The sequence below is a fragment of the Lissotriton helveticus genome, chromosome 9 (genome assembly GCF_964261635.1).
Source record: "Lissotriton helveticus chromosome 9, aLisHel1.1, whole genome shotgun sequence".
NCBI lineage: Eukaryota > Metazoa > Chordata > Amphibia > Caudata > Salamandridae > Lissotriton > Lissotriton helveticus.
This window is the reverse complement of record NC_136070.1, coordinates 727066107-727084255: the sequence shown is the minus strand read 5'-3', so window position 1 is coordinate 727084255 and position 18149 is coordinate 727066107. Positions and strand designations below refer to the sequence as shown.

The following is an 18149-nucleotide window of genomic DNA, read 5'->3' as shown; positions in this document are numbered from 1 at the left end:
AACTGCTGCAAAAACGTACTTTTAAAAAACTTTTTGACAGCTACAGTCCTGTTAGTTAAATTGATTACCATTATCAGCTTTTCCATGATACTTAGACTAAATCGGGCATCTGTTTAAATTACATTTTCGGTTCTGCAGTGATGCAGGTTTGTCAGCTGTCTTGCGCATCTTGGAGCGAATAGAACATCTCCTGCCTGCTACAACTGCTTTGTGGTGGAATTTACTAGCAGGCCGTGCTACAGTGTCAGTGGTAGGGTTTGTGGCAAATGGACCAACGGAAAGAAGACGATTTTCTGTTTATCAAGTCAGCATGTCAGACGACATGAATGTTTCAGCCACAAAATGCCCATATTGGTGAATAAAGATGATTTTAAATTAAAACATAGTTGACTTATGTTAACTAAACCCAAGATTTGAGCTCCAGCCGCCTATTTGATAACTTAGTCAGTTCAACCCTTGTGGGCGCCCAGCCTTTGATGGCATGGGTTTGCTTTGCAGCCACACCCTATGCCCAAACTGCCCCCAGGCTCACAGCTCCCACCACGCATGGCTGACTGTCATGTAACAGTTTAAAGGATTTCATTTTAAGTAAGACAGACCTAGTGGTTTGTCAAAGGGTAAAAATACAAAAAGCGATGGGCCATTGGCTTTAACAAGAGGTCAGCACATCAATTTATATAAAGCAGACCTATAGGCTTTGTTAAAAAGTATCCAAAATCTAAAGTCAAATGTAAATTTCATAAATTTACATGTTGCAATGTTTAATAATAGTGATTGTCTCAAATTACATTTAGTAAACCATTTTTAATTTAAAAAAAAGTTCACGTCCTTGGGTTTTTTATAACAAATTTTTGTCCACAAAGTACAGCCATAGAACCAACAACTAGGGGGCAGCGCTCCAGCTGGAGAGCATATAGCCCTAGTCCAGAGTGCATAACAAATATGTTATGCTCTCCTGGGGTCATGAATTAAATGACTTAGGAGACTTACTGTGTGTGGTTTTTTTTTGGGGGGGGGAGGCTGCTATACTCTGTACAGCTCCCCCCCCCCCACACACACACAATATTAACTAAAAAAGGTTGATGGTGCCCCTGCCCCATCTTGACTCCACTAGAAATAAAAAAAATGTATTGTAAAAAACAAAAACGGCCTGGAGCATAATGGGCACTCCTGAGCTGGAGCAGTAAATGTGAAATTGAAATGAGCTGCTGCTCCCCTCATTTCACCTTCACTTTTTTTTTTTAATTATACAGGGACCGTGACATGCAGTCCCCCTCCCTAAACCGTTTATAGGTACAGGGACCCCATCTCCCATCGGTGACATTTATTTTTAGGGTGGGAGCTACTCCCCTCCCCTTTACCATCCACTGGCCCTAGAGACCCCAGGGCACTGCAGTTCCCTGCCTGCAAGAGCGCGACAAGGAAAACTTAAGCCCCCTGCCTGCGCTCTTGCAGGCAGGGAATGCAAGTTTACTTCCGCCTGGCGGGAGCACAGAAAAGTTGCTCCTGCCCGGTAGGAGCAAACAGATGAAGCCGGCTCCCGCTGCACCGCAAAGTGGTCCTTTGGGTCCCCCTGTGGCCTCATAGCCCTAAATTGCTGCTGGTGTCCCGGGTAGGCTCCCCGTGCACCCCGGAACTCTGGGTGTTGCAGCTCTGGGTAGGGTCCCCAGGTGCGTGCCACTCTCCTGTAATAGTGAATGTGGCCTGCAGGATGGGGTCCCAGGGGCCTCTACAAGGCTTGGTGAGAGGGGCCTGGGTGCCCCCTCTCCCTTCAAGATAATGCATAAAGCTTTGCATTACAACACACCAGCCTATCTGGCGAACAAGCTTGTTCTTTCTCGCTCGGGTCAGAACTGAAGAAGTACGTCCACCCAACTCTTGAAACCTCCCAAATTCACAAAGAAAAGTACATACATACGTGCATTCTCCGGTCTTGTTCATAGAATTTGGAACGCTCTTCCTACTGAGATTAGAGCCAATCCTTCCACTGCCTCTTTCAAGAAACAGGCCAAATGGCTTTTCCTATGTGAACCTTAACTGCATCTCTTTCTCAAGTCACCCTGTTACAGATTTGACAATTTCTTCTTTTTTTTTAAAACATCTTCTCGATTTATTTTATGCTAGTTTGGTAAATTGTTATTTTATGCTAGGGCCCCTCCGAAACTATACTAGCTAAGCAGATTACATATTTGTCATTTATTGTACTATTTTTTTCTGAGTCACTTTATGATTTTTCTGCTGAATGTTACAGGAATTCCTTTGCACTCTATGGCTCGTCTGAAATGGAACTAGCGGGGCCCACTACCCGGTCCCTGACATTGATTTTTTACTCAGTGTTGACCTCCATTGTACTGAGTATATTCATGCTTTCGCCTCTTTGTACAGGGCTCTGATACCCCCAAGGGTCATGTTTGTGCTTTATAAAACTTTTCAAATAAATAAGATGAATGTTCGGAGTCCTCCGGGCCCTGGCCTACCCCAGAATTTCTTTTTTTGTTTGTTTTTTGAAGGGCGGGATCTCACTATTTTTTCTTTTGTTTTTACTTTTTTAAATTTCTCTGGATCATCTTCAAATTTGTGGTAAAATTTTAAAAGCAAAGAAATACATTTTTGGCCCCACATGTTTTTTTTGCATTTATTTATTTTTAACTTTTTTCTAGGACAGGGGACTGAGTCTTTGTATAGCTGCCACCATGTCTTTCTTAATGTGCTGGAAGTCAATCGGATCTTATCTGGTTATCTGTTGACTCCTCAGATACTCTACCGCGTGAAATATCTACATTTTGAGCCCTTAGTTCTCAAAAAACAACTGAATAGAATTTCACTAAGTCATAAAAAGCATGCTTTCTGAACGAGTACGCCAAATTTGGTGTATTTACGTTTAGCTGTTTTGTCTGTAGCTGTCTATTTTTCATATGGAAAGTTGCATGGGTACAACACTTTTTGGGGCGCCCACTTTTTCCTCGGCCCTTGTTTGACGGGTCGCCCGAAACTTTGTAGGAAGGTAGGGAGGTGGATGAAATTTTTTTTAAGAGAGCTTTGTGAAGATTCATCAAACAGTGCCAAAGTTATTAGCAAACTCAAAAAATGCTTTTCTATGCAAAGGTAGTCCTAAGTAGAACTACCCAGTGGCTACTGGGCTACTGCCGTTGAGCAATATATATATATATATATATATATATATATATATATCACACACACTCCTGGTACAGCGAGTACGTATTTACCGAAAAAGACCAGAACCGGGGCCCAAATGTTGTTCAAAGTGCTGTATTTATTGGCACACGGAGTTGTGTTATTCCGTGTGCCAATAAATACAGCACTTTGAACAACATTTGGGCCCCGGTTCTTGTCTTTTTCGGTAAATACGTACTCGCTGTACCAGGAGTGTGTGTCATTTCGAGGGGGCGGCGGCCCCGCCGGGAGCCCGCTGTTGAAGCGGCTTGAGCACACCAAAAATCGTGTTTTTTATATTTATATATATATATATATATATATATATATATATATATAAAAAAATCTGTGTGAGGTACAGAATTTAAGGTATGGTTATTGAATGTTCTTTTTAGCTATAAAGATGTCACTCAGGTATCTCAGAGCAAGCATTTTATTAGAGGCTGACTGATACACTAAACAGTCAATAACATGAGGTGAGAGGAAAATAATGTTTGGAGTGGATCACATTCCCACTGGGTGTATATTTTAACAAATTGGTTGCAATAGGTGTTGCCTCAGATGCTCCGTCAAGCCAGACCAAATAATATTCCTAGGTGTGAGACTTCATTGTATTAAATGGGACGATTCAATCTGGACAGTGAGTAAGGGTCAGAATCACAGAGGCGAGTGAGTCCGGAGTGGTTAGCCCTGTAGAGTCAGTTCAGCTGTTTTAGGCCCTTGAGGAGAGACGAAGGTTACACTCTAACGTCAATCTGGTGTGTCCCTCTCTGGGCCGAATTTTAATGGCTTTGGCAGGCAGACCTCGCCCAGAGTTTGTAGGTGCCACTGACTGAGGGCCGGGTTTCAGTGGAGGCGGCTGGTATTCTTTCTGCTCTGGCACGGGTCTGTAAACCAGTTCGACCCGCTTGGTGCAGTAAGAAGGGCCCTTATTGTGTGAGAATCTAGGGCAGCAGAGCCAAGCCGCGGGCGCTTCCGAACCGGAGAGGCCGCTCTTTGACTCTGGGGCAGCATGGCCCTCAACTGAAGCTCTGCCCTTTCAAACTACCCGCAGTGCAAGGTGGCGCGGCCTCCTGACAGGACCTCACTCGCTCTGCTACCACTGTGAGAGCCAAGGATCATGTTCACCGCCGTCCGAAATAAAAATGTGAATCCCAGCCTTCAGTGGGAGGCAACTCGAGAGCAAACAAATCAGCATTCAGATGAGCTGTACAGCTTTGAAAGGTTTCTAATGAGGCGTATAGGATCCTGCGGTCACTCGCCACTAACGAGAGTTGTTAATCGTCTCGCAGTTTGAGCTCTGATTCCCCATTGGAAACCCAGCTACTGTGGGCACCACAAGCGTGCGAGGCCTAGAGGGCTGGGGTAGTTAGTGCTGGCCTAGTTAGTGGGACTCTGCAGCGCGTCTCTGGGCGGTTTCTTCTCCTCAGTTCATAATGTGCTCTCTGGCCCATGACACTGGTGAGAATCGATTTTCAAAATGACCGTAGGATTTTTATGCCCCTCCTAATCGGCGTTAGACCACAACAAATTCACAACAGGGAACTAGGGTGTCTTTTATCAGACGTTTTGCAGGATGGAGCTGCATCAGTTCACGTGGACAACCCCAGGAAGAGCTTCAGAGCTTGAAGCAGTGCAGGAGTGCGAAAAGCATCTCAGACTCCTGCCTATGGAGACAGCTGCTGTTTGAAGACTTGTTTCTCTGGCTTAGAGAGACAATTAAAGGTAAAGAAAAATACAAACTCTCCATATTGCTCAGCGGCTGTTGCAGAGATCGGTGTGTAACCATCAGGCCACATACACGAAGCCCAGCCAGGCAGACTCTGCCTTTTAACCCTTCCTAGAGCTGCACGAATGCGGTTGGGTGAAGCACCTGCTGGCAAACGTTTGTTCATTGAAAGAGAGGCATTCATTTAGATTGACTGCTCCAGTTATCTCTCTACAGTCTTAAAAAAGAAATTAATTACACACCATCGTTAATACTGTTTCAGAGCACTTACAGGACGTGTATTAAATAAGACGGGGTGGTGGAACCTATTCACTGTCTGCAAAAGTATCTTGGTTTTGTCAAAACGGTTTAATTTGAGTTTTTTTCATTCTTGCATATGTTTATTTATAAAGTTTTATATAGCGCAAACATGATCCCGAAGGATATCAGAGCGCTTTACAATTTGAGGGAGGGGAAGGTAAAAGTTGCAGTACAATCATCAAAGGGATAACAACCCAAATAAATCAGATATGCACATCAAACATGAAGGTTACAATCGGAGCGACAACAAGGGTAAGATAATGATTGTAACACAGCGAACTGGGAGGGGAGCAAGTGAATAGTAGAGCAGAATAATATCAAACGCAGGCCTTAGGGTGAAGGTCCAAAGCATTAGAGCAGACGATCCAAAAAACTTCCAAGGCAGGAACCCGCCCATGAGGAATCCCCCGGCCTCCAACTTGTAGGAGACTCTGCATATTTCCAGTGGGAGAGACTTCCAGATCTTCAGCGCAGAGCCAGAGAAGGCTCGGTGACACGTTCTCTTTTTGCGAAAGATCTGTGGTTTCAGGTTAAGGTTGTGTGCGTGTCCTTGATTGTGCCCAGTGTACTCTCTGGACGCTAAAGACACCTTCCAATCGAAAAATTTGATTTTTAGATTGTGAAGTCATCCACTCCTGGAGCAACAGCCACATAGTGTTCGGCTTGTAGTTCTGTGGTGCACAATACGACCAGTGACTCCTTTGATAAAGTGACCAAAATTAAGAAAGTCGTACTTCACCTTAAATTGCGCTGGGCCCTGGTACCACATCATCTGATGCACTGCCGATTACCATACCGTTGCACAGGGTGCACCTCTGACATGTGGCCCTACCCTGGGGCTGCATCTCTCTCAATGCATACAACTGGGTGTCATTGCAAACTGCGTTTTTTCCCTAATCGCTCTAGTCGGTGCAGGTTCCCAGCTTGCTTTTACCGTCTCTAGATTTGAATTTTCAATCCTTTTCTCGAGAAGTACTAGATCATTGATCATGGCCCTAATTTCAGCATGTCTTCTTCATTGTCTAGCGTCTGCCAGAAGCGAGTGTAGCATTAGGCTCTTTGAGCGAGTGTAGTATTAGGCTCTTTGTCTGCACCACCATATCATGGGCTCTTTGTTGGTGTGAAAATGTAAACCCTATAGTACGCTCAATTGTTCAATGTCAGTCTTCCCCCAAACCAATCATAAAGTTAGTAAGACTCATAATAGTCCAGGGTAACTTTGTTGGTATTCCAGGTAGGACATAGCCCGATTTACTTAAAGAATCGTTAAACTTGTTCCCATATATAGAGTCAAATTAAAACATAACTTGAGACATAGGATTGCATTGCAAATTTACACATGATGGAACAAGAGAAGAGTGGCATTTTATGAGAGAGGAATTGGTGCTGAGTTGGAAGTGGCAGAGAGATGCAGTAGCTTTATGATGATGGATGATGGTACCTTTTTGGGGAAAGCTCCAAGTGTGGGATTGAATGTGGACGGATATGGTGAGGGTAGTTCATAGGCAGTCAGACAGAGCAGATCTCCTGGAAAGCGTGTACCTCCAAGGCATCTAAATGATTACATTTGTGTTACTTGAATATTCTCTTGTGCAATGGTTAACAAGTGTAACACTGTTGAATTTGCTGTTGGTTTCTGTAAAGAGAAGAACATGTGTTGTTTGTACATACTTGTAAGTAGTTAATATATCTTTAGGGATCAAATGCTGTGTCTATTCCAGCTCCCTGATATGTCATGTTCCATCTTTCCCTGTTCTCCAATACCACAAACAAGTCATGCACTTCTCTCACTCTAAAAGGTCCACAACATTTTGTTAAACTACCTTCCACTCGACGAGACTTCACCTTCACCAAATTCCCCATCTTTATTCTCTTATTCTTACACCTAGATTTGCACCCATCACCTGCATCTCCCTCTCCTCCACCCAACAACTTCATACATGCCGGAGACATCTTTATATTGGCTTTCCCTCCCCATCATGACGCAAAAATGAATTGTCGTTGTAACATTATTCTCTGTAGTACCGTATGCCCAAACAAAATTTCTCGCCATGCTTTTGACATCACCCCCCCCTTCTCAATTGCCATTTGAATCGCCCCCTTCGCCATTCGGTTAGCCCTCTCAAAAAAGCCATTGTCTTGTGGGTTGCATAATGAGGTACAAGAATGCAACATACCTCAAAAGTTGAGATACTTCATCATTTCCCCTTATATCAGTTGGTTACTGCTATCAGTGATTAATTTCACTGGGTATCTTTCCTCTCTAAAAACCTCATTCAAAACCTTAATGGTACTCCATTGTCATAATTTCTTTCATAAATCTCACAATAAACCATTTGGAATATACATCTACCATGACAAGGGCAAACCTCAACTCAGCTGCCACCATACCATATGCCAAGTTAGTCCCGGATCTGCTATAGTTCCCATCACCCATTGCTCTCCAACCTTCAACATTTTCTCTCCATCCTTACATTCATCACATCGCACCATGAACTCTCTCACATCTTAATCAATATCTGGCCACCAGATATTCTCTCGTAGGCAATTTGTTTTGTCAACGTCTGGCCCAAATTGCCCTCATGTGCCAATTTGAACAGTTCAAAACTTTAATCCTGTGGAGAAATAAACGTATCACCTCTTGATATAAGCTTCCCATCATACACCGACAATTTATCCACAATCTTAATATATGGCCTTACTGCTACTGGTACCGCACTCTCACTCCTACACCCTTTCACAATCATCTCTACTACCTGTTGTTGTACCTCATCTTTTTTTCCATAACTCTTAGCCACTGTTCACTTCCAATTGCTCCTTCGCATGTTCCTTGTTGGAGCTGGAAAATAAAGGCAACAAACATAGCAAAGGGTTATTTAATCTACACACCATCACTGCTCAGGGCAGCACTGACCCAAGCTGTTCACGCCACATCAAAACATAAATCCATTTGAAAACCAGGGCAGGGCTAGAAGGCATGGATCCCCTGAAGGACAGTTCTCCTAACCAGCCCCATACCAAACAGAAACCACATAAAACTGTCCTGAGGTAGGGCTAGTAGGCCGGGACCACCAACAGGTAGCCTTTCTTGTAGCCATCACCAAACTCACCTGCATCTCTCATGAAGGGAATTGAGATACTTTGCTGTAGGTTATTTATAAAGTGAGTTATCATTGTTGGCCTTCTGTCTACCAACAGTTGCTGGTGAACGCGCCCTCTCCTCGCCTAAAAATGCTATGTTCATTGCTACATGCCCCCGGAATTATCTGAATGCGAAGTTCATGCTTTTCATCTGTGAGATGCTTTCATCTCCGGCAAAAAAATGGCATATTAATCTGCTGTCACAATGGGCCACATTAGAAAGGGTCAGGTGCTCTGACTCGGCTTGGTTGAATGAATCATAATCCATGTAAAATTAATGAATATATTTGGACTTGAAAGAAAGGGATGGGTGGGATATGTCTTAGCCCACAGCTGGAAATGGCAATAGCCAGGATCCCTATACCTCCTGTGCACAATACCTGATGTGGTAACATAACAAAATAAAAACAATTTAAAAAATCAATTATTCAGGAGCAGACTCAACCTGGATATCAAGCATAGTGCTGTAGTCCTCCGGAGATCGGGAGATGAAGAGAATGTCCCTAGGGCGACATAGGTGATTTAGTTCCTCCATCGAGTAAAACTGTAGGCGACTATTGCTTAAGGACCTGAAGACCTACAAATAGGAGAGAACAATATGGCATTAAGGACTATGAAAATCAGGGGGGTAAAGGTAGAATGTTCAGCCTACAGTGCTTGGACTCCCCAAGAGGTGCCCAGTCTGCCTTTAAGAGAAAACCTGTCAGTAAGAATGGGGCATGAACTGGTTGCAGCGTGAACCCTTGGTAGAGAGGCTGCTGGAAACAGGGGTAGATCTGGAAAAGGGGGTATTCTATCTGAGTGGCAGTGACTTGACTATGCCCCTTCGATTGAGAATATTTTGGAATCTTGGCCTTCCATCACGGTCGATACACTAAAGACCATCTTTAAGACTATTAAATCTGGCTCCCCTCGGGACCCAATCCCCATTAAAATTCTCAAGCAACTGGACGATCTTTCCTTGGAAGTTATCGTTGACACGCTAAATTGTTCCTTTGAACTCTCCTCAGTTCCGGCCCTCTGGAAACACGCCATGATAACTCCACTGCTAAAAAACCCCCACAGCAAATCCGGAAATTTTAGCAAATTACAGACCTATATCCTGCTAAAAAACCCCCACAGCAAATCCGGAAATTTTAGCAAATTACAGACCTATATCCCTGCTCCCTGTCTTCTCTAACCGTTTAGAGAGACACGTCCATTCTGTCCTATCCAATTTTGCCGAAACCAACTCTCTCCTTCATCCTTCTCAATCGGGTTTCCGTGCTGGCTTCTCAACAGAAACAACTCTTCTGGAGTCACCGAAAACATCCGTAAACTCCTCGACAACGGTCGCGCTCGTGCTTTTAGACCGGAGCACGGACTTCGACACCATATCCCATGACACACTCATTATGGCGTTAAACAATAATGGTATCCGTGGGAAAGCACTCGAATGGATCAAATCCTTCCTGATTCAACGGACGTTCCAAATCACATCCTCTTCGGCATGCTCCGAAACCTTCAAAGCCCCACACAGTGTACCTCAGGGTTCTATTTTAAGTCCCCTTTTCTTTAACCTATACCTCTGACCCCTGGCTGACCTAGCGGACAGATCTGGACTCGCCCTCATGACCTATGCGGATGACTCTCAGATCACTTTTTCCCTATCCGAATCCAGCCCCTCATCCCCGTCTCTACTCAAATTAGGGCTTCAAAACATTTTCAACTGGATGACAAAAAATCAACTAAAGCTTAATGGAGATAAAACAGAGATCCTTCTCCTGGGGAAACAACAAGATCTTTGGAACCCCTCCCACTGGCCTAACCAGATGGGAAACTTCCCCACTCCAGTTACCCAAGTACGTAATCTGGGTGTCACCATGGATAGCTCCCTCTCCATGAAACAACAGGCCAACAAAGTCGTTGGCACATGTCTCATTATCATTAAATGGTTGAGGAAAATCCTATGGATGCTGCCCACCTGCACTCAAAAAACCGTAGTCAATGCCCTCATAACATCCCGGCTTGACTACGGAAACATTCTGTACCTTGGTTCCAACAAAGCTGTAGTCCGGCGACTGCAGCTTGTCCAAAACTCAGCTGTGAGACTACTGTGCAGAATTCCTAAAAACTCCGGAGTCTCAAACTTTCGTCGTGAGCTCCATTGGCTTACGGTCGAAAACAGAATTAGATTCAAAGCCCTGAACTACATGTTCAGAATCAAAGCGGGCACTGCTCCCAAATATCTTCTAGCCCTCGCCCTTCCCTACACTCCTAAGCGCAACCTTCGGTCACAATCAAACACTAACTTCTGTGTACCAAGGTTCAAACTTGCAAGAATGGGAGGCAGATCCTTTGCCCATTTAGGACCAGCCCTTTGGAACTCGCTTCCTCTTTACATTCGCAAAGAGGAGAACCATGCCAGATTCAGAAGGAATATTAAGACTTGGCTGTTTGAATAAAACAAGCATTGAAAATGCAATAGGTCTCGCAGCATTAGAGTTAGTGCTTTTAGAATTGTTTATGGGTTTTTTTTGTAAATCTTTAGCATTTTTGTTTCCTGTAGCCAATGCTAAAGAATTTCAAAAAAAAAAAGCCATAAACATTTCTAAAAGCTCTGAAATGCAGTCTGAAATGCTGGATATATATTCAGTACAGATACACTATATTGTTAATGAAGACATAGGATATAATATGTTGTACTGTATACACACAATTAGATGGGAACGTGCTGTGTGTGTCAGCGATTGAAAGAGACTGCACTCAGAGTTGCTGTGCGCATCAGCGAAAAGATTGCAGAGTAGACACGCAATACTTGTACTAAAGTGTTGTGCGATTGTACTGTAGGCACGCAATTTAAAATCCAGCTAAACGCGTCAGCAGAGTTGCTGTGCGCATCAGCGAGTGAACTGTAAACTAGACACGCAGTTTTAAAATCAAGATGTGCGTATCAGCGAAAAGATTGCAGGGTAGACGACCAAATACTTGTACAAAAGTGCTCTGCGTGTCAGCGAAAGAACGTAAAAGTCTGCACTGGGCACTGCTGTGCGAGTCTGCAAGAAAGCATGGAGCTGCTGTGCGCATCAGTGAGTAAACTGTAAAGTAGGCACGCAATTTAAAATCCAACTGTGCGCGTCAGCGCCGCGGAGTTGCTGTGTGCATCAGCGAGTGAACTGTAACTTATACACACAATTTTCCTGCGGCTTTAAGAAGGCAATGTGTTCTTGTACTATGCAACTAGCTCTCATGTAAAAGTGGTGCCGAAGGGTGTGAAGGATGGGGGTGGGCGGGGAGCGTAGGGGTGGCTCGGGCTCCACTTCCCTCATTGTGTGCCAGTGTCAAGGGGCTCGGCGCTGTCATGTGGCCACAGATATATTGCTGCTTTATGGCCGGTTGTATCCTGGGGGCAACGCTGGGGCACGGGGAGTGGGGGAGCAGCGCTCGGTCATTGTCACAGCCTCTGGCTCTGTTCTGTGTTTTGGCTGTTGCTCCACAGATGCGAGATCGCCCTCCCTGCACGCCCCCCAGTCAGCAAGATTTCAATCCTAACATCTGGAGCAGAAGTGTAAGTGGCGAGGGAGGAGGGGGGACTGAAAGGAACTGTTGCATTTGGTTTCACCAAAGCCAGGAAGGAAGCCGCATTAGGCGTTGCGGTGGGGGCAGATTCAGTGGCTCCTGATGCTAGGCGCAAACAATTGGGGAGGTCAAAGGACCACTGAGTGGGGGTCAACGAGACACCGTGGGGTGTATTTTGAGACTGTGTAAAAAGGGGAGCCTCCTGAGGCCGCGACGGAGTCCCCTCGAAGCGCCTGTGTTGTGAGAAAGGGTTTATTGGCCTGTGGGCGCCGAGCGCGGCTTTATCTAAGGAATGCCGGCTTTTGTCGAAATGAAAGGCCAATCCGCCCAAATTCTGGCAGCCGTGAGCGTGCCTGGAAAGGACAGTTGAGGGGCTGGAGTGTACTTCGCTTTCCCAAATATTTATCATTTCAGTGGCTTTTTGCAGAGAGAAGTGGGGCTGGGGGAGGGGGGCGGGGGAGTAGAGGAGAAAGCCAAAGCGGTCAGATGGCTTTTTATTTCCTAAGAACGCTACATCATTCTCTCTAAATGTAATGAAGCAACCCGCAAAAGATGTTTTTTTAAAGGGTTATTTTATAAATTAGAAGTGTTGTAGAGGGGCGTGCTGGCGATCTCAGCAGCACGGGTCCCCGGACAGGCACAGAAACGATTAAGTCGGTACCTGGAAGTTGCTAGTGGAGTAAATACCCGCACCATATGGAGAGGGAGGGGGGTGGCAGTGGGAGGGTGATTGATGGGCGGGGCAGTGCTGGGGAAGCCTTTGATGTGGCCTGGCGGCCGTGGAAGCCGGGCCCTTGAAGTGAAGCTAAGCTTCACTTCAAAGGTGTCGGAGGAATGCGGGCGGCTGTGCACGCGCTTTTAAGCTCAATGCACATGCGCATTGAGCTTAAAAGTCACGGGCACTGCAAGGAATCGCCACGATTCCTTGCAAGTTAGATAAAGAGTAGATGAGCCCCTATAGTCTCGCTTGCTCGATGCGCATGCGCATCGACAGGCGAGACCTAAACACACGGTACAACCTTAATCCCCTGCTACTTCTATGCTGTGTCTCGGCGCCGGGAAACCCTTTTTGGGTAGCTGTTGCGCCTTACAAATTGAAAAAATAAATAAATAAATAAAATGCTAGGTGCGAGAGCAGCTGCTGGATATAATGAGAAAGGGGCACATTCTGGTGGCCAGACTGTGTGTTCCAGCCAAGATATTGTGGTCTTACATTGTTCCCATCTTTGAATGGAGGGGAGTAGCTTCATCCAGTACAATGAAAAGGTTTAGGAGAATGCCTAATATTGCGATACACACATTTTGCAAGGATTTTGAGTTTTTCTTTATAAGGCATGGCATGATCAGACAAAAAGTCCTGCGATTGTATGAGTGCAGAGCCCACCTTTTAGGGTTGGGTATGCAAATGCATCTTGGGTCCCTTGGAATTTTCAGGATGCCTGTGATGTAGCTCAGAACGAAATAGGAGAATTGCAAAGGGGTCACAACATCTTGGAGGAGCAGTGGTAAAAGACATGAAAATTAAAAGAAGCATGTGCTCATGTGGACCGAAGGGGAAGGACATGTACTCCGTGGGCTCTGGGATGCCAGACAATAGAACCAGTGAAGATTGGAGAATGGATCTACCCGGTAATGCAGACTCAGCGCTTGCAGCCCAATGTCTGGCCTAAGGGCCAGTGATTCTGGGCAGACAGATGAAACTAAGTTGAAGCTAGGAAACTAAAGGGCCTCAAAACAGTGTCTATATACACACAGAGACAACCCTTTAACCCAATCGGACGAGGGTAAACATAAAATCCAAAACAAGCAGTCTTATGGAATCCATTCAGTTGTGATACAACAGCTAGCACTTCATGGTACACAAATACACCTTTTGATCAATGTTCATTTAAAAGAATACCAACATTAGTGCAGATGGTGCAGTGTTCAAGAATGAGGCATCATGTGTAACTTTATCAAATAGCACTTTCCATACCCTAGGTTGATACTTATGTTCTAGGAAAAAAAGAAACCTATTGGAAATATCTACAAGGAATTCACATGAACATATCTAAATTCAATCAAGGGTATATAGTGTTGCTGTTGCAACTTACCATTAGTTGGCAGCTTTCTTCAAAACAGTAGTCATCTGTCTATGCACCCACAAAAAAAGAATGGAAGGCCCTTAGTGTGAGGCACCATAACCTTGGTAGTCTACTCACCCAAAAATAGTATTACAATATGCCTTGATGTAAACTGCAAAAAAGAACATTTGATGGACTGAATGCTGAACAGTGTCAAACATTCATCCCCAGTACAGAGATCCGGCTCATCAAGCAGTTCCAGTTTGGACCTAGCCATATGCAAATCAGTTTTGACCCTTCTTTCCATGTGAGCTGTCCAGCCCGAACTGCCAGGCCAGGTCCTTCCTGGACTGGACAAGCATCCTTAGACTGGTTTTGGGGTATCACTTCATCAGCCAAAATAGCTTGAATCCAGAAACATGGCTGCATGGGACCCACGCCTGGGCATACCTGCCCCACTTAGAGTGATAAATGCAAAAAATACACACAATCATGCCATTGTATGTGGAATTCTCGCCAACCTGAAAATAAGTCACATGCCACGTCATTTTACTGGGCATTATAGAAGAACCGCAGTCTACAACATATTGGTTGTGATCTGTACTGCTACCTTCCCAGTTCTCAAAAATGTGCTACATGGCATATTAATCATTTTAGTCAACCCATATTTATAATCATGCGCTGTAAGATTTACCGGTGTATATAATATTGGCAAGACCAAACTCGAGGGTCCCTTGAAGTGGATTAAATCGAAAATATCCACAAGACTTCATTTAGATCAATCCATCATTTCTTGAGGGATGGTATGTTTTGTTCCAACAAAACTCCTCCAAAGACTGAGGTCTTAAGACACCGGTCCCTGGCACAACAAAGTAACTGGCAAACTCTCAAAGCCTTCTACAAGTGCAAGAAAGAGCAGGGCACTGCTGCAAGTTGCCGGCATCTCCTCCCCATTCAGAATTGAAGAAGATCCCACCAAGATAAGTTCTCAGAGGTGCATGCTGTGCACCGCTGATACTAGACTGTGATCTTACATGTGGTGTCGACATGTTGAAGGTAGTTCCAACAGCACGTACTTGTAACGAAATTGTAAGAAAATAAGGATTGCAAGAGTATGTAAAATCATATTTGTCAAGTGACAACTTAACGTGTTGTTTTAACAATGATTTCAGCCTGCTCTACTTACACACAGCATAAAGCTGTAGCCAGGTACCCCGCAAACCAGCGTTTCGAGTGATATATGTTGGTGGAAAAGGGGGTTACTGGCCTTACTGCACAGATTATTGCAATAGAGCACTAATCCAAGAGACCAGCAGAGATCCAGAGAAAGGTAAGTAGGACCCCACAATGCTCAACTCCCTTCACATTACAGTTACTAATTACACACCTCTGCTGTTTGCTGTCTGCTTTTATCATTTTCTTTTGCAGTTGCTAAGATCAGCTGACCTGTCAATAAATAACTGTTTCCTTTATCTCGGCAGTCTTTCTGATTCCTTGCTGCCGGTTATTTGGTAGACTCAGGGCCATCTCTGCTCGTCTTGACAGACCACGACCTGGCATTTCATATGGTTATTCCATACAACTTGTTTTACTGCAAATATAGTATTACAATAACTTAAGGGGTCTTTCTTTTTGTATTTTACATTAATGCTGGTTGTATGTGTTCGTTAAGAATGGTTAGTTGGTTTAAGAATGTTAAGATGCATATTCAATAAAGCTGCTTCCGTATGTTTACTGAGCGGGTGTGGTTAAATGTAATTTTGTACGTTGGGTTTGGCTGTGCATGTTTAATTCCGCTTTCGAAGATATGTGTTGGTTGAGCATGTTTAGATTTGTGCTGGTTAGGGGTAATTTGGAACAGTGGTTTAATCCGTGTGTCAACAAGTGAATTAGGTAAGGTAGGTCATGTCTGTTTGCCGTTTGTGTGTCAAGGGCCAGTTAGATGAGGGAAGGGAATGCTGTTGGACAGCCACTCAGGCGATGTGAGGTGTGCAGAGGCCCGCATGGTGGCGGGAAATAGGAGGGTAGGGAGGAAAGACAAAATCAAGAATGTCAAAAGGCGCCTAACATTCCTCGCCTTCACATTCCACCCTTCATGTTAACTGTTTGTGGAAACCATGACCGTCCCTTCATCTCTGGTGAGATGTGTGTGCAGGCGAAGAATGTGGATGTGAAGATAACCACAGTCTAGCATTGCATTCCCAACAGCAAGTCTATTGACAACAGACTTGCCACGCAGTGATCAGCACTGTTTCTTGAACTTGAGACTGCTCCAGGCTTCACCTTATCTTATGTTGTTTGTTATAGCATTTTCTTTATAAACCAATTTTATTATTTTTAGTTTAAATAAACATAATGACACAAAAATTGCTCCCACCATCCCACCCGCCCTACCCCCCAGCATTTACCGAGGAGCCAAATCGTCTACAGACACAGACTCCAGTTCGGAGGACAAGCCATAATAATCCCATCACTTGCCCCAAATCTTGTAAACTTCTGAGGACAACCCCTGGCAACATAGATCTGTTCCTCCTGTTTAGCACACCAATCCAATCTCGATCTCCAGAGCACCAGGGTGAGTGCCACTGGCAACTTCGCTTGTTATAGCATTTATCAGTTTTTTTTTGGTCTAGCCCAGAGACTGCTTCAAAAGGTCTTCAAATGTTTCAGTACCCTCAAGACCTCACAAAAAATTCATATCAAAAGTACAAAAACATATACATACATGTAGTAGCTTATGGTTAGCCTTCTTCATCCATTTGTCTGCTCTGTTCTTCACATTTTGCTTACACCCACCAAAGCAGAGAGCATGATGCAATGGGTCAGCCCATTTCATTGGTTATCTTGCATTGTGAGGGACAGTATTTCTTTTGATCACGTGTGCTCAGCCACTTCAAAGAGTGCATGTCAGTACCATAGCTAGTTTGCCTGGGCTGATGCTCCACATCTTTAATTTTATATTTTTTACTTTTTTGCATGTTGTATATGTTTGCAAAACACATAAAAAACAATTGCATTGCCCGCTTACCAGACCTTTTGACCTTGCCAATCCTCGTTTTATTTTATGGTTGACGTTTTCCTGTAATCTTCGAAGGGAGTGTTCTTATTGAAGCTGCACAAAAAGCAAAAAACAATATTATAAAGGCAATTATGGTTTTGGAGATGAGCTGCAATGGAATATTTTCATTGCAGATCACTACAGATGTTACAACACGATAATGATATGGAAATTAAGGACCGTTTTTTATACTGTGACTACATTTAAAATAAATAACATAAAGAAAGCACAGCCACACTTATGACCTCAGAACTGAGGAAGGACGTTTGTGTTTTTACCACAGAAGGTGCTTCCAGATTAATGAAGGTAATGTAGAGATAGTAGAAAGGGGGGAAAAACTCTGTGGATCGCAGAGTCATCAGTACTGGTGGGAAACCTCTGAGCCAGCAGAAACGTCATAGTAGGACACGGGTGCCACAAAGAGAGCTCTGTACAGGAACTTCACGGTTAGCCCCTGTGTGACATGTACTTTCTCTTCAATTGCAGATGAGCGCGAGGCTGTGCAGAAGAAGACCTTCACAAAGTGGGTGAACTCGCATCTGGCACGGGTCACGTGCCGCATCTCGGATCTGTACCAGGACTTGCGTGACGGCCGCATGCTGATCCGCCTGCTGGAGGTGCTGTCGGGGGAGCAGCTGGTGAGTGTGGGGGTCCTGTTATCAAATGATCTGGGGGCGGGGGAAAGGAGGGCTAGGGGTGCGTGTACCACTTTTAAAGTGAAGTAGGGTGACCAGACGTCCCGAACAGTCCCGGTTTTCAAAGGTCCCTGTGCACTGACGCTTTCCTTGATTTTAAGCTTATGTCCCGATTTTTGGGACAAATGTCAAGTCATCCTGAAAGGAGAACTGAAAATATGCTCTTTTTAACTACATTGTTTGCTTCTTTCAAGCAGCAGGTTGGCTGCAGCAAATGGGGATATATATATATGCTCAGATTTCACTCGTACAAAACCACTGACATTCAGCAGTTGAAGTTACTTAAGCTAACACCGCCACAATGCACTGCCTATGACCTCACATATTACATCAATTATGACTTGGTCAGTGACATCACTGATGACATCAGTGATGTCATTTAAGATAATCTGTGGGTGCTAGGTGCAAACTCCTCAGGAAAGCGCACACCT

The 18149-nt window shown here is 44.4% G+C and overlaps 1 protein-coding gene across 2 annotated transcripts in view; it reads left to right on the top strand.

Annotated features, from left to right (window-relative positions):
• SPTBN2 (spectrin beta, non-erythrocytic 2) overlaps positions 1–18149 on the top strand; it is a 680775-nt gene that overhangs the window by 294347 nt on the left and 368279 nt on the right. For both annotated transcript variants that reach the window (XM_078660840.1, XM_078660841.1), the window contains one exon: positions 17510–17661. In XM_078660840.1, coding sequence (XP_078516966.1) covers positions 17510–17661 — 152 coding nt within the window. The remainder of the gene's footprint in view (positions 1–17509; positions 17662–18149) is intronic.